Raw genomic sequence first — 17,347 nt, 5'->3', positions numbered from 1 at the left:
TAATAAATTATTTTTTCTAATAATTATTTTAAATAAAAATAACAAATTATTACTTTTACACTTTACTACCGCATTCTAATATAATAAATTTTCTAATAAATAGTAATTATTTTAATAAATAATTTTTTTATGAATAATTATTTTTTATAAATATTTATTTTTGTATAAATATTTATTTTTTAATGAATAATTATTTTGTATAAATAATTAATTTTATAAATATTTTTTTAACAAATAAATATTTTTTTAAATAAATTGTCGTTTTTTTAGTAGAATTAATACTTTTAGCAACGGATTGTGGAATCCGTCGCTAAAAGTAAGCATTTAGCGACGGATTGTGGAATCCGTCGCTAAAAGTAAGCATTTAGCGACGGATTGTGTAATCCGTCGCTAAATGTAATACATTTAGCGACGGATTTGAAAACCGTCGCTAAATGTAACATTTTTAGCGACGGATTTTGAAATTCGTCGCTGAAAGTGAAAAAAATTGGCGGGGTTTGTCCCGCCATTTTAGCGACGGAATTTCCATCACTAAAGTTGGCGAGATGAATCCCGCCAATTTTTTGAGGATTTAGCGACGGATTCAAAATCCGTCGCTAAATTTGATTTTAGCGTGAAATCCGTCGCTAATCGACAGTTTTCTAGTAGTGCCAGACCCATCCAAATCTGAGTATCCGATGATGTTAGTGTGTCCGTTTCTCGTCATCACAATTCCACGACCAACTTTCCCTTTTAAGTACTGTAAGATATTCATAAAAAAATATCGTAAAATACGCTTACCAAACATAAGTGATAAGTTCTAGGTGTGTGCATATGTCGACTGACAAGACTTACAGATGTCAGGTCTCGTGATAGTTAAGTAAATTAATTTTCCAATAAATTTTTGATAATAGCTTGAAAATCAAGAGGTGGTTTGCAAAAAGTTAGTATAGCAATGAAAATGAGTAGAAGTTTGATTCCTCAAGCTATTAGTGTAGAATAAGAATGAATAGAAATTTGTAAAATAGTATTTATTTAAAAAGAAATTATAATTATAGTTTTTTTTTTGTTTTTTTTTAAATAATTTTTTTTTATTTTTTTAAATAATTATTTTTTTATTTTTAAAAATATTATATTTTTATGTTTCTTATTTAAGAAAATTATTGTTTTATTTTTTTATTTTTTAAATAAATATTTGAAAATATTTTTTTAATAATTATATATTATTTTTTTACTTAATATTAATATATTTAGTTGAATTTTGATTGTTATGGAAATGAAAAATTCATTCCTATGAATGAAAGGGACTAGGACCAACGGGTGATTTCCATTAAAAGGATCACATTTATATTTTTTAATAAATTTTAATAGAAAAACACAAATAATAAGAATTATTCATTTGTATTCCTATTTTCTTTTACTTTTTGAGGAACCGAAACGGGCGTTTAGCATTATTTTAGTCAATCATGCAGATACTACGTATCATATATATGCATTAAAATAAAAACCACGTGAACAATTTTAAAATGCGCGTTGAAGCAAAAATTGGACCACAACAAATTTTATTATATAGTATTATAAAATTGAAGTTTAGGTACCCAATTTACCTATAAATCAGTTGTCTCTGAACTCAGTTATTCATACTAAAACCCACAGCTCATTCAAAAACAGAAAGAGAAAAGCTTCAACATTTGGCGATCATGGCAATAAAAAAGGCTTCTATCCTGTATGTTCATCTTTCATTCTGCCTTTTTTTTCGTCTTCTTTTTATCTACTGCTATATAATTTTGTTGATTATCCAAAAATTGAACAAATTCAATAGTAATAAATTTCAGTTTTATAATTAATAGATGTTTATTTATGAATATGGTGCATAAACAACTTAATTTTGTAAAATGATATATAAATATTGATGAGCTTTTGCGCCAGAATGGTGCATAATTTTCAAATAAATCTATAACATTTGTGTGTTTCTCTGAAAACAGAAAAAGTTCGAAACGACAACGCGGAAACCCCAGATCAGGAAGAAGTGCTCCAGAAATAAATAGTCTTTCGAGAGTTATGAGAAGTATCGAATTTAGGCAAGAAGTTATCGTGAATTCTAATAACTTGGTTGTTATTGAAGAAAAGAAGACTGATGAAGTGATAATTCTGGACAATTCCAATCTTACGAAAAATGATGCTATGGTTGATTTAAATTATTTAAGGTATTTAAGGGGGCGTTTGGTTCAGTTTTTCGGTAAAACTTTTAGATTTTTTTCCTTTTCAAAAAGTCTCAGCTAAGTGTTTGATAAAAAAACTCTAAAGATCGTTGGTAACTTTATAAACCTCTGAAAGCCGCTGATAGAAAAGCTCCATTTTTTTAGTTTTTTTAGCTAAGGTTTCGAGCCGTCATGAAAATCCTGCTCTTCAAGGAGACTCTGTTGATGACAGGGATTGATTGAAGATTTCTATAGAGTTGTTCTAATCTTGTTTGTAGTCTAGTATATAAGTTGAATCTCTCTTGTAATTATTCATTAGCAATAAATAAGAAAAACACTTGCAATATTAACATAGTACAAAAGCAGAGCAATTCTCTGTCTTTAAAAAAAAATTCTCAACATCCAACAATTTCTTCCTATCAAATCTATATGTTACTGAAAAATTTACAGTTCATTCAATTCTAACAGTCATTCATTACCTACTGATGGTTATTTCAGTCTGATTCTCTTCAAAAACAAAGCCTTAGATCTTATATTGATCAGCAATGGCAGAACATAATTTCATATTATATGAAAATCTGTTAGGTCTGTATTTCATAACTAGTTAGTTCATACTCTAGCCAAATGGAGTATTTTCTTTTATAATGATTGCGTTTTTGATAGAAATGTTTCTTTTTCGGTCAACGAACTTGTAACCGTTCATTATCATTAATAAAATGCAATTCTGATTCTAAAAGAAAATTATAATGAAAACATACTAACAATGAAATATAATAATATTTACTTCATTTATTTCTTGATACAATTGACTTTCCAAATACTCAACCTAAAAAAGGATATTCAACATAAATAATTTTCGGTTTGAAAAAAAAATCTTATGTAAATCTAAGTCTGCAATGTTAAATTATGAACTATTTTATTTTATGTATGACATTAGATATCGTTGACTTCATATATTATATTAATTTTATTAATATAATATTTTTAATTTTACCTCAATTGTATAATTTTACCTCAATTTTATTATTGATATAATATCGTTGACTTCATATAAAATTGTTTGATTGAAGTAGAGGTGGCCACGGTTCATAAATCGGCGGTTCTGATTCGGAACCGCTGGGTCACGGTTTAAGAAAAAGTGAAACCGGTCCGGAACCGCCTAAGAGACGGTTCGGAACCGGACGGTTCCGGTTCTGGTTCCGGTTTAAGACGGTTTAGAAAAAAATTAAAAATAAAAATAAAATTTAATTACTGAAAATGTAATTTACCAATAAAATAACTCACCGAGATAGTATTACAAGAAAATAAAAAAAAAAATTAACCAAACATTTAATTAAAACAAATATAATATATATTTTAGTACAAAGTAAATATATTACTTCCTCCGTCCCAATAGAGTTGTCCACTTTGAGATTTTATTTTGTCCCAAAACTTTTGTCCACTTTTAAAAAAAAAATTAATTTTTACATTTAATTTTTTTATATTACCCCTATTCAAAATCCACTAATAAATAAGTTGAAAGTAAATTGCAAATGGACCCTATATTAAATAGGGATATGACAAGAAAAGTAAAAAAACTTTTACAAAATCTATAAACAATAATTGCTTTTCTTAAACTGTGTGATAAAGGCAAAGTGAACAACTCTATTGGAACGGAGGGACTATATAATAAAGATATTATATATATTTTAAATATATAATATATATTTTATATCAACGGGTTGACCCTTGAACCGCCGGTTTCGACCCGAAACCGCCGGTTCACGGTTCAACATATCTGGAACCGGCCCAGAACCGCCCCTTGTACGGTTCCGGGCCGGTTTTAGTCCGGTTCCGAGATTGACCGGTTTCGGGCCGAGTTTGACCGGGCTGACCCGGCCTATGGCCACCTCTAGATTGAAGGAAGACATTGAAATTGAATCATTTTAAATTTATAAGAAAATGAAAATTTATTTTTTTTATTTATTTTAAATCAGATATGTCGTAATATTGTCTAATTTTTCTTTTGGAGAAGTAATTATTTTGAAATTTAAGAATTAATACTCAGGGTAAAATAATTTTAGATATCTATAACTATGATCAAATTATCAGAAATATTTTTAAAATATAGTTGCACAATTTTGTCCATTAATTTTATCAATTGTGTCAATTGCATTTAAAATAAAAGGGTTAATTTCAAAAGAATCATGACATTCACAACACTAAATTTTATTTTAATCACGACTTTTAAAATTGTTATATAAAATCATAGACTTTTTTTTATTATCTATCACCAAATTAATATCCGGTATAATTTTTACTAACCTGGTTATCAGAATCCGGCGGATTTAAAAAGAAATGAATGGTAAATTACACTAGATAATTATAGGTGATTCATTTAGTAAAAATAAAAATTCATAATTTTTATATGATAATTTTTAAAAATCATAATTAAAATAAAATTTTATTTAAAGTGTATAATTTTTTTTTTAAAATTAACCCTAAAATATAAAGTTCTGTTTTTTTTTTTTTGTCCGAGATATAGAATTACAACAGAAGAAATGAATTACAAACTACATCTATGAAAAGGAGTTAAAAGCTTGCTAACATAGACTAGTAGATATGTCGTTACGCTTTACCTCCTGGACCCAGTTGTGAGCATCTCTGTTTTGACTCCGTGGAACATATTGAAATTTGGTGTTGGTGAAGAATTGTTGAAGATGCCAGATATCTTGATAAATACCTCTAATGGCCGCCACTGTGCAGTAGCGGTTGTTGATGATCGTGGATATTTGAAGGGTATCACCTTCAAAAACAACATTTTTCCAATCGTTCTGGATTGCCCATTTCATACTCTCTCGCAGTGCCAGACACTCCAATATCCCTGGATCCCAAATGAATCGAAACATTGCCGAGAATTTCCCCTTTTTTTCCCCAGCACATCTTGCGCAATCACGCCTATATATCCATGGTGTTTCCTTATATCCACAGCAGCATCATAATTTACTTTTATAGCCAGCGGAATACTCAAATATGGAGAACTTGACATAGCGGATTGACAACTAGTAGGTGGCTCTAATGTATATTTATGAGCATTGACGAAATCTGATGCCGCTTCCATGGCAATGGACAAGGTACGTTCCATTGGATCAATTTCGCCCTGAAATATAAAATTGTTCCGAGACTTCCAAATATGCCAAATTACAAAGCAGAAAAGAGGCAAGTTGATTGTTTCCGATTGGATCTTTATTAGATGTTGACTAGTGTGAAGCCAGAGCTGAGCGAAACTAGAATTGGGCAATTGGTCCGACCGCAGTTGAAAAGGGGAACAAAACCATATCATCCGGGAATGGGGGCACAGGAATAATAAATGGACAAGAGTTTCAATTTCTTCACAGAATGGACATTGAGGAGAGAATTGTAACCTGTTGTGGAGCACTGACCCTGAAGGAATACCATTATGAATGCACCGCCAGATGAAGACCTTTATCTTCGATGGAATCTGCAGACCCCTGTTGACAAAAATTGCTCACGCGATAATGCCAACTCGTAGTAATCCGGAAGTCGGATGTCGATCCCACGGAGACAAGGGGTTTAAAGTGAATGAAATTGATTTTGATTTTCAATTCGGAAAGCAAAGAGTAGTTGGATTTTTGATTAATAACAACGGAACTAAAATTAAACAATCACTGATTAGACTAAGAAGCAATTAAGAATTAAACGACTAATTGATTAAAGGATTAAAAACAATAATTAAAAGCGCCTAAGGGTTGCTAATCATGCCATCGAGATTCCTAGGTAATAGGTCGGGTATATGGGTATTGGTTCGGGTCGAGCCATTCTAAGGTATCTAAATCCGCTCTCTCGAGCCGGAATTTGACGAACCGACAATTGATTAATGAGTCGAAATCCAAATCACTCTCGCACAATTGGATGTCGACTACAACAATCAATCCGATTAATCCGCAAACTCAAACAACCGCTAAATCCCTAAATCACTCTCGCGCATTTAGGTCTTAAGCTTATGCTTAACGAGGTCTATTCAATTAGCTTAACTCTCGTCCTCACTAATCAAACACAAATCATCAATTAAGGAGCTAACTTAATCCAAGCATTAAGATCATTAAACACAACAAAACCCTAACCATACAACCCTAACCAATCATCTAGCAATCATATATAGCAATCATAAACAACCCCTAGACTAGGAGTTTAGCTACTCATGGTTAAAGTAAAAACAACAACTAAGCAATAGTAAATCAACATAATAAAAGTGAGAAAGCTTACCTCAAATAACAATGAAGAACAATAAAGCATGAACAAGATAATGAAGATTCAATAACTAAGCTTGTATTAAAGATGAATTCAAAACCCAAAATCTGGAAATAAAAGCTTGATATCCTTAACAATGGAGGAATCTCCAAGAACAAAACAAGGAAGTAAAAGAGAATAATTGCTAGAGTATTAATTGTTTCTACCAAAAGAGGCTTAACCTAAAATGTGACATAAGGTGTCCTTATATAGTAAAGCCCAAAAAGGAAATAAAAAACATCCTATTACAAGCTTGTTTGTCCAAAAGTGGAAGTGGGCCAAGAGAGCACAAGACCCAAAACTGATTTGAAATGCTGAATTCTGGCCCTTCTCGATCGAGAAGCTTGAAGTCCCAAAACTCTGCCGATTTTTGCTCTTCTTCTCGATCGAGAAGCATGAAGTAATTGTGCTTCTCGATCGAGACCATGCAGAGGAAGAATTCTTTCGATCTTCACTTCGCTCTTTGCTTCAATCCATCTCTCGACTTCCACATATCATCGATTCTTTGCTCTTTTGGACTCAAAACCCTTCACATATGCTTCGTTTATCCTGAAACACTAACACACGTAATAAGCGATATAATCACTCGAAACATGCGATAAAAGTATACAAAGCAATGCAAAAGTGACTCGTAATATAGGAGTATTTTACTCCTATCAAACCTCCTCACACTAAACCTTGCTTGTCATCAAGCAAGAAATGCATTAAACCACAACTAACTTAGTGACATTGGCAAGGTTGAACACACATCAATACTCATATCCCATTACCAAATTGTACAAATGCAAACGTCTAATGTCAACAACTATAATCAATGCAAACAAATGAGCAATGCAATTTGTAATGACATAATGCGAAGGCAAAGAGAACACAATTGCATTAGTTTAACATTAATCTTGAACACTCAAGCTATCACCATCGTTTACGGGACATGCGATTATTTGGTTAAACAACAATGTAGGGCAAGTCATGGCAATAATCAAACATAAAAAATTGAACCTAGGCATCAAAATCCTCACTAGGTATCACTCTAACACACAAGTGTTTAGATAAGAAAATTAAGCACACAAACACGGAATTCCCATAGGTTTGCTCATAGTCCTAAACTCCACTACTTAGCTCGGTGATCAACAATTATCTCATGGGCTTGCACGGGTTGTAACGTGGCCAAGGTCGGGGTAGATCAAAGTTGATACTTTAGGCTAAAACTTGACTTGAAACTAGTTAAAACATTAATAAGAACTTGGGCTAGCTTGGACTTTTTACATTTTAGAACTCTTTTTGAACGCTTAACTCAATCTCATGCCTTTATTTCTTTTCTATCTTTCTCTTTTTGGATTTTTCTTTCCCTTGCATATTTTTGTATTTTTCTTTCTTTTTCTTTCTTTTTCTTTCTTTTTCTTTCTTAGGCACTAATTTCACTTTTAGTTCAAGTTCACTCTTCTTTATGTTCATCAAGCTATTACCCTCTCCTCCTCACACTAGTTGTCAAGTCAAGTTGGGTGAATGAAAGTGGAAAATTAAGAATGGGATTGTGTTGTTAACATGGTAATATCAACAAAGGTCTAAGCTCAAAATTGGCTATCTAAAGGTTTAAGGTAGGCTTTTTAAGCGGTCTCTAGAATGGTTACACCTAATGCCATAGTCATTTAATTATCAATCACTCAACAATGCAATTTAGAATGGACACCGAGCAAATTCTAGGAATTCCGGACAAAGTAACACTCACAAAGACAAGTAGGCTCGAAATAACTCAATATGAAAAATGTGGTGTTATGCCTATTGTTCAATCCCTATGTTTTCATGCCAATTATGCCCAAATTATGCCAACACAAATTTTTCACAATTTCGCACATCATGCAACCGTATTAAGTTTAAACCATCACATCCAAAGATTAATAACTAAAGATCAATTTAACCACTATCCCTTCACACATGTCATATCGAATTACATCCATTAAGCAAGCATTTAAGCATAGTTGTTAAATCTAAACAAATGCATTATGGCAATAAGGCACAAGAGATAATACACATTGATATGGTTCAACACGTTGCCAAGTGACTAATTCTCATTTTCGATTCATTTCACATGCTTAGTACAAGAGCTTTAGTGGAGGCGACACAACAACCTAAACTAAACTCTAGCAACAAAAATTAACAAAAATAAAACACAACAAAAAAGCAATAAAAGATAGAAACGAGATACAATTTCGCTACCCTCCTCACACTATTTCTAGCTTAGTCCCTTAAGCAAGAAATAAAATAAAAAAGAAATTGTAAGAGATAGGGTTAGAAAATGCAAATCTCGCTAGTCGAACGCCGGGGGTTCGGGGGATGGAGTAGGTGACGGGTAGTGGGGCCCTCCTTGGGCATTGAAATATGCTTGCAATTTTTCCGCTTCCCTTCTTTGCCGATGACGGAGCCGCTTCATTTCATATCTAGTTTCGTTCCAAATTCGCCTTTGCTCCGCCATAAATTGGCGTTGTTCATCCTCAAAGCTACTTCCCCCATGTGAGCTAGTGGCCGATGGTTGGCCCCATTGGGCCCATTCTTCTTGAACTTCCGGTTCCTCCGGTGCTTTCTCTCTTCTTCTTACCGGCTCCTTCTCTCTTCTAGGTGCCGGTTGTTCTTGATCATGCTCTTGATCACCCTCCTCGTCATGCTCTTCTTCTTCACCTTGACCTTCAAATTCCGCTCGTCTCGCCGCTTCTTGCCCGTGCGCCTTTAGCCATGGGCCTCTTTTGAAATAGGGAACAACATGCCCTTTGTGAACATACCCGGCCTTGTCAAGATGCTTGATACCAAGGGAGCGAGACGGTATCGGTGTGAGTCCTTCGAACTTCTCATTGGGGACGCCAAATTCTTTGGCTATCCGGGTGACCAACCATCCAAAACCGAGCTTTGTACCCGCCTCCGGAACATCGAGAAAAGAAGTAATTAGGCGGTTGGCGGAGTCAATCCGATAATCGGCCACCTCAGGATGCATCATAGCATTCATCATCACAACCTCGGTTTCCCCCACCTTGTTGTACTCGTGACGCCCCCCGAAAGTATGGCCAAGCCATTTCACCGCCACCACAAGAGCGGTGTCCTTGATGTCGTTCACCTTGGCCGTCTTCGCTTGATAGCCCTCCAAATCCGATACCTCTTTCCACACCCCTTTGTAGTCAAATTGTCTCGGGTTGGTGTGCAATCCATCCGCCTTCATTCCGTGCTTCCTTTTTAGAGCGAGTACTCCTAATTCGTATTCCACTCCAAAAATCCTCACGATTAAAGAATTAGAGTACCCTTCCTCTTTTTTAAGACTTGTGAAAAACTCCCAAGTTAATTCCTCATACCCTACCTCCGGCGCTTTAGCGAGTGTGAGCACACCCAACGGCTCCAAGTATTGCTCCACTTCTTCGATTAACCCCAAACGGCCCATATCTTCCCAATCAATTTGATAGGGAATGGCAAATTTTTGGCTCTTCAATTCTAGGAAACGCTTGCCTTCTTCGTCGGAGCGGATCTCGAAGGGTGCTTCATATTTCCTTGTGAGGGAACCCGGTGTGTTGGGTCCCACAACTGATGCACCGGAGGCGGTTTTCTTCTTTCCTCGGAGAGGTCTCGGAACGGGGGCGGATGCGGTGGCGGCGGACTTCCCCTTGCTTTGTCTTGAGGTTCCAGCCATGATAACTATAGGCAAAAGGGTGGGTAAATATGTGTTTAGGTTGAAGTTTGGTGGTGGTTTAGGTGGTTATAGGGGGTGGCCGAATTTTGCTTGAAGAGAGAAAAAGCTATGGTGTTTTGCTTGAAATGGAAAAGATGAAGGGAGAAGATGAAGTGTTGGGGTTTTTTAAAGATAGAAATGGAATTTTGAAATTTGAATATTCCTTGAAAATGACATTCCCTTTCTTGTGCTTTGTGTTTGATGTATCCAAGGGCCTAGAATAAACCACCTCACACCCCCATGTGCAAATGTTGGACCTAGGGAAGACAAAATTGGCAAAAAATTCGAAATTCAAATTCTTGTTCTACATGCTTCTCGATCAAGAAGTATCATTTAAACTGGCTTCTCGATCGAGAAGTATCATTTAAACTGGCTTCTCGATCGAGAAGCTCCTTGAAGGAATTCTCTGCCAATTTTGTCCTCTCTTCTCGATCGAGAAGCATAGGCAAAAATGGCTTCTCGATCGAGAAGCCCCTGATTTCTGCACAACTTCTTTCAAAACTTCATTAAGTCTTGTCCAATGCTTCCCAACTCAAATTAGCTCCGTGCTTTTCTATTTTCTACACATCAACAACATGAACACCCCGGCATTAAAGAGAACAAAAGATACAAACAAAACTAAACTAATTCAAAATGAAAATTTCTCAAAGTAAATAACTAAAACGAAAGAAATAAGTAAAAAGAAAGAAAATCTAACCGCTTGGGAATGCCTCCCAAGTGCGCTTGTTTTAAGTCAAAAGCTCAACCGTTCTTGCTTGTAGAACTCATGAGGCGGGGTCGAGATAACATTGTTCCCCCTTTTGATCCGTTAAAGGCCCCAAGTAAGGCTTGCAACGGTGTCCGTTGACCTTAAACGTTTCACCTCCTTGATTCTCCAACTTAATGGCACCATGATTCGCCACACTCCGAATCTTAAATGGCCCACTCCATCGGGACTTAAGCTTTCCCGGAAACAATCTTAACCTCGAATTATACACCAATACATACGTTCCAACTTCGAAAGTTTTAGGGGAAATGTAGGCATCATGCCACCGCTTGGTCTTCTCCTTGTAAAGCTTCGCATTCTCATATGCCAAGAACCGGAATTCCTCCAATTCATTCAATTGCAACAAGCGTTTTTCCCCCGCCGCTTTTAGATCAAAGTTCAACTTTTTAATCGCCCAATAGGCCCGGTGCTCTAATTCCAAGGGTAGATGACAAGCTTTCCCATACACAATGCGATAAGGGGTCATACCTAATGGCGTTTTGAATGTCGTGCGATATGCCCATAATGCATCGTCAAGCTTCAAACTCCAATCCTTGCGAGTCCCATTCACCGTCTTCTCCAATATCCGCTTCAACTCCCGGTTAGAGACCTCAACTTGCCCACTCGTTTGCGGATGATAGGGGGTAGCAACCCGGTGATACACATTGTACTTTTTCATTAATGCATCGAATTGCCGATTGCAAAAATGAGATCCACCGTCGCTAATAATAACCCGTGGGGTACCGAACCGATTCATCAACCTCTTGAGGAACTTCAAAACTACCTTGGCGTCATTGGTAGGTAGAGCTTCCGCTTCCACCCATTTCGATACATAACATACGCCAACTAAAATATATAAGTTCCCATGCGACATCGGAAAAGGACCCATGAAGTCAATCCCCCAAACATCGAAGATCTCTACCTCTTGCACGGAAGTCAACGGCATCTCATCCCTTTTAGAAATGTTCCTAACCCGTTGGCACCTATCACAATGGCTCACAAAGTCCTTAGCATCACGGAATAAGGTAGGCCAAAAGAATCCGCTCTCCAACACCTTGGCGGCGGTCCTCGCCACTCCATAATGACCGGCATAATCGGATGTATGACAAGCCTCCAAAATGGGCATCATTTCCTTCAAAGCGACACAACGCCGCAACATTCCGTCTCCACACTCCATAAACAAATACGGCTCATCCCAAAGAAACCTCTTAGCATCGGAAAGGAACTTCTTCCTTTGATGGTGCGTCAAATCCGGAGGCATTACCTTAGATGAAAGGAAGTTAGCAATATCGGCATACCATGGAGTTTCCATTTCCCGGATCACCATAAGCGTTTCGTCCGGAAACCACTCGTTGATTTCCATACCGATAGGAATTGGCTCCGGATTCTCGAATCTTGACAAATGGTCCGCCACCACATTCTCCGTGCCCTTTTTATCCCGAATCTCGATGTCGAATTCTTGCATTAGGAGGATCCATCGGATTAGTCTTGGCTTGGCATCTTGCTTGGTAAAGAGGTATTTCAAAGCGGCATGGTCGGTGTAGATGATACACTTGGACCCAAGCAAGTATTGCCGAAATTTATCCAAAGCAAAAACTACCGCCAACATTTCCTTTTCGGTAGTGGTGTAGTTGAGTTGGCCCCCCGCCATTGTCCGACTTGCATAATAGATCACATGCACTTTTTTGTCCTTCCGTTGACCCAATACACATCCCAAGGCTTGATCGCTTGCATCACACATAAGCTCAAAAGGCAAGTTCCAATCCGGAGATGAAATAATAGGAGCGGTCACAAGGGCCTCCTTCAATTTCTCAAAAGCCTCTTGACACTCCTTGGTGAACTCAAATGGGGCATCCTTTACTAGCAAAATCGTTAATGGCCTCGCAATGGATGAGAAATCCTTGATGAACCGGCGATAGAAACCCGCATGGCCCAAAAATGCCCGGACTCCTTTAACCGTCACCGGAGCCACCAACTTCTCAATAACCTCCGTCTTTGCCCTATCTACCTCAATGCCCGCTTCCGAGATCCTATGCCCGAGCACAATTCCCTCTTCTACCATGAAATGGCATTTCTCCCAATTAAGCACCAAGTTGGTCTCCTCACACCATGCTAGAACACGCTCAAGATTTGCCAAACAACCATCAAACGAGTCACCAAAAACGGAAAAGTCGTCCATAAATACCTCCATTATATCTTCCACCATATCATTGAATATCGAGGTCATGCATCTTTGAAATGTGGCGGGTGCATTGCATAGACCGAAGGGCATTCGTCGGTACGCAAAGGTACCATAGGGACATGTGAACGTTGTTTTCTCTTGGTCATCCGGAAAGATCAAGATTTGGTTGTAGCCGGAATATCCATCGAGAAAGCAATAGTACTTGTGACCCGCCACCCTTTCAAGCATTTGATCGATGAATGGTAGCGGGTAGTGGTCCTTCCTAGTCTCCGCGTTCAACCTTCGATAGTCAATACAAACTCTCCACCCGGTAACCGTTCGTGTAGAGATTTGTTCCCCTTTCTCGTTCTCCACTACCGTCATTCCTCCCTTCTTAGGTACGCATTGAACCGGACTAACCCAACCACTATCGGAGATCGGATAAATAATCCCGGCATCTAGAGGCTTTACTATTTCCTTGTGCACAACCTCCTTCATATTAGGGTTCAATCTTCTTTGCCTTTGAGTACAATTCTTGGCTTCATCCTCAAGGTGGATCTTGTGCATCACCACTTGAGGACTTATGCCTTGAATGTCGGAGATTTGCCACCCCATGGCTAACACATGCTCTTTCACTACTTGCACAACCCTCTTCTCTTGTTCCGTAGAAAGCTTGTTGGAGATGATTATCGGCAAGGTGTAATTCTCCCCCACAAAAGTATACCGGAGATGAGCCGGAAGTGGCTTCATTTCAACAATTGGTGGTAACTCGGAGGATGGAGGAGTCACACCATCGTTCTTGCTCAAATTCTCCGGCTTAGGTTCATCTTCTTCGGTGTATGCATCACTAAGATCATCGGAATGGAAGACAACCTTTGAAACTTGCGACATCTTCCCCCTTTCTGTGCTTCTCGATCGAGAAGTGGACTGGGAGTTGCTTCTCGATCGAGAAGCTCTTGGTTGGAAAACTCTGCCAATTTCACCTCTTCTTCTCGATCGAGAAGCAAGGTGTAATTGTGCTGCTCGATCGAGAAGCTCCTGGGCATAGGTGAAATTGTCAAATTTTTCCAACGTTCCCCGGTTGAATGCTTCCACGTTTTCCTCGACTTGATCCCTCACAACTTCATCTACCAAATCAACCCGCATACACTCTTCTTCCTCGATGGTACTCCTCATTGCTTTCTTCATATCGAACTCAACCGTTTCCTCATCGATTCGCAAGGTCAATTTCCCACCATGTACATCAATCAAAGCTCTCCCGGTGTTCATAAAGGGCCGCCCTAAGATCATTGGGCATTCCTTATCCACCGCATAATCCAAGATCACAAAATCAACCGGGAATATGAACTTATCCACTTTCACAAGCACATCCTCAACAATCCCATACGGCCTCTTCAATGAGTGATCCGCTAGTTGGAGTACCATCGAGGTGCTCTTCACGGTTTGATCTCCACATAATTCCCTGAAAAGAGTTAGAGGCATAAGATTAATGCTAGCACCAAGATCACATAAGCAATTTATAGAACTCATAGTGCCAATAGTGCAAGGTATAGAAAAACTCCCTGGGTCCTTCAACTTAGCCGGTAGATCATTCAAAATGATTGAGCTACAAACTTCCGGAATGGGAACCGTTGCACCACTATCCCAACTCCGTTTGTTGGTAATGATATCCTTCAAGAATTTGGCATATTGCGGCATCTCTCGGAGTGCATCCGCCAAGCAAAGGTTAATTTGCAATTTCTTGAAAATCTCAAGGAACTTATGAAACTTTTCGTTCCCTTGAGCTTTCCTTAACCGGCTTGGAAACGGAACCGGTGGTACAAACGGTGGTGGCGGTGGCGGTCTCACATAAGGCTCTTCAACCTCAATCGCCACCTCCTCACGCTCCCTTGGTAATTCTTGGCTTGAGCTTGCTATATCAATCACAATTTGGGGTTCATCTTCCTCCACAACATGCTTCTTCCCATTTGCTTTCTCAAGGTTTCTCCCACTTCGGAGCTCTACCGCCTTAACATGTTCTCTAGGATTATTTTCCGTCGTGGATGGCAACCCTCCTTGAGTTCTACCTTGAAGTGAGATAGCCATTTGAGAAATTTGAGTTTCCAAATGGTGAATAGTGGAAGCTTGGTTCTTCTCCCTTTGCTCCATTTTCTCTAGTTTCTCAAGCACCTTGGCAAGCACATTTCCCTCATCCGTATTCCGTGGTTGTTGAAAACCGGGAGGATGTTGTGGTCTACCACCGTAATTGTTCCCATGGTTTAGGTTTCCTTGATAGTGACCTTGTTGTTGTGGAGGCCTATTATTGCTTTGAAAGCTTGAACCCGCTTGATTAGACCCTTGAGCATTGCCTTGCCCCTCTTGATTTCTCCACCCGAAGTTTGAATGATTCATCCACCCGGGATTGTAGGTGTTGGAATAAGGATCATTTACTTGCCTTTGACCCCCGACATAGTTTACTTGCTCACTCAAGGCTTGCCCCGTAACTAGGCATTCTCCCCCCGAATGGTTGAAATCACCACAAAACTCACACCCGACTTGAACATAAGCCACCGGAGCATTTCTAGGCGCAACTTGTTTTTTCAAAGCATCCATTGTGCTTGGAGTAAAGCATTTTTTCCTTGATGGCCTCCATCTCTCTAACTTGGTCAAGCGTCATTACCGACTTTTGACTAGCCGGTGCCCTTCTTTCCGTGGGCCCCCATGTGCTACTAACCATGGCCAACTTTTCTACCAACTCAAGAGCCTCTTCATACGTCTTTTGCATCAAAGACCCCCCCGAAGCCGCATCAATAGTCGCTCTTGTGGTGACATTCGTTGCATCATAGAAAATTTGAATCACATGCTCCTTGTTAAGCTTATGATGGGGAACACTCCTTTGTAAATCCTTAAAACGCTCCCAAGCTTCATAGAGCGACTCCCCGTCGAATTGCACAAACTCAAGAATGTCTTTGGTTAGCTTTGTTGTCTTGCCATGTGGAAAGTACTTGTTAAGGAAAGCTTGAGCCAACTCCCGCCAAGTATGGATCGATTCATTGGGTAGAGATTGAAGCCACAAACTAGCTTTATCCCTCAAAGAAAAAGGGAACATCCGGAGCTTGATTTGGTCCGCGGTTATCCCATGAAGCTTGAACGTGTTAAGGACCCCCAAGAACTTGGCTATATGGGCATTTGGGTCCTCATGCTTCAACCCAAAGAAAGCACAACGGTTCTCCAAGAGTTGGATAGTACTCGGCTTGATCTCAAAAGTTGCCGCTTGAACCGGCATAGCAAAACATCCAAACGTGGCATTATCCACATCCGGCAAGAAGAATTCGCCCGAAGTTTGCCTCGGTTGATTTTGCACTTGCGGTTGCACCCGAGGGCGAACCTCCCTTGGTCGCTCTTGTTGCCTTTGTTGATTCACATTCTCAAGTGGAGGAGGGGGTGGATATTGTTGTTCCCCTTCATCCACTAGAGGATTGAATCCTTCTTCTATCTCATAATCATGTCCGTCACCCTCCATAACTAAAGGAATCCGGGCTCTTCTTCTCACGCCTCTTTCGTAACTACCGAGATCCTCTTGAAAAGGTTCTAGTGGGAGATTAGCACGCCGTGTATTATGCATACACAAAGGGTAAATTCCTACACAAACAAAGACAAGAGAACCGAGCGTAAATCACGAAAACGCAAGAACGAACAATAAAAGTAAAAACAGAAATTAACGCTAACTCGACCGAATTTCAAAATACTTTCAATCAATTAAACGCAACCTAGTCCCCGGCAACGGCGCCAAAAACTTGTTGACAAAAATTGCTCACGCGATAATGCCAACTCGTAGTAATCCGGAAGTCGGATGTCGATCCCACGGAGACAAGGGGTTTAAAGTGAATGAAATTGATTTTGATTTTCAATTCGGAAAGCAAAGAATAGTTGGATTTTTGATTAATAACAACGGAACTAAAATTAAACAATCACTGATTAGACTAAGAAGCAATTAAGAATTAAACGACTAATTGATTAAAGGATTAAAAACAATAATTAAAAGCGCCTAAGGGTTGCTAATCATGCCATCGAGATTCCTAGGTAATAGGTCGGGTATATGGGTATTGGTTCGGGTCGAGCCATTCTAAGGTATCTAAATCCGCTCTCTCGAGCCGGAATTTGACGAACCGACAATTGATTAATGAGTCGAAATCCAAATCACTCTCGCACAATTGGATGTCGACTACAACAATCAATCCGATTAATCCGCAAACTCAAACAACCGCTAAATCCCTAAATCA

At 38.6% G+C, this 17,347-nt stretch overlaps 1 protein-coding gene across 1 annotated transcript; it reads left to right on the top strand.

Annotated features, from left to right (window-relative positions):
* Nucleotides 1–1,598: 1,598 nt before the first annotated feature.
* Nucleotides 1,599–2,526, top strand: LOC126674552 (uncharacterized). The gene is made up of 2 exons (XM_050369018.2): nucleotides 1,599–1,705; nucleotides 1,965–2,526. The coding sequence occupies exons 1-2, from the start codon at nucleotides 1,680–1,682 to the stop codon at nucleotides 2,260–2,262; spliced, it is 324 nt and encodes a 107-aa protein (XP_050224975.1). The 5' UTR covers nucleotides 1,599–1,679; the 3' UTR covers nucleotides 2,263–2,526.
* Nucleotides 2,527–17,347: the final 14,821 nt, after the last annotated feature.

The sequence above is a fragment of the Mercurialis annua genome, linkage group LG3 (genome assembly GCF_937616625.2).
Source record: "Mercurialis annua linkage group LG3, ddMerAnnu1.2, whole genome shotgun sequence".
Taxonomy (NCBI): Eukaryota; Viridiplantae; Streptophyta; class Magnoliopsida; order Malpighiales; family Euphorbiaceae; genus Mercurialis; species Mercurialis annua.
The sequence above is the reverse complement of the archived record's forward strand: the minus strand, read 5'-3'. Positions and strand labels throughout refer to the sequence as shown.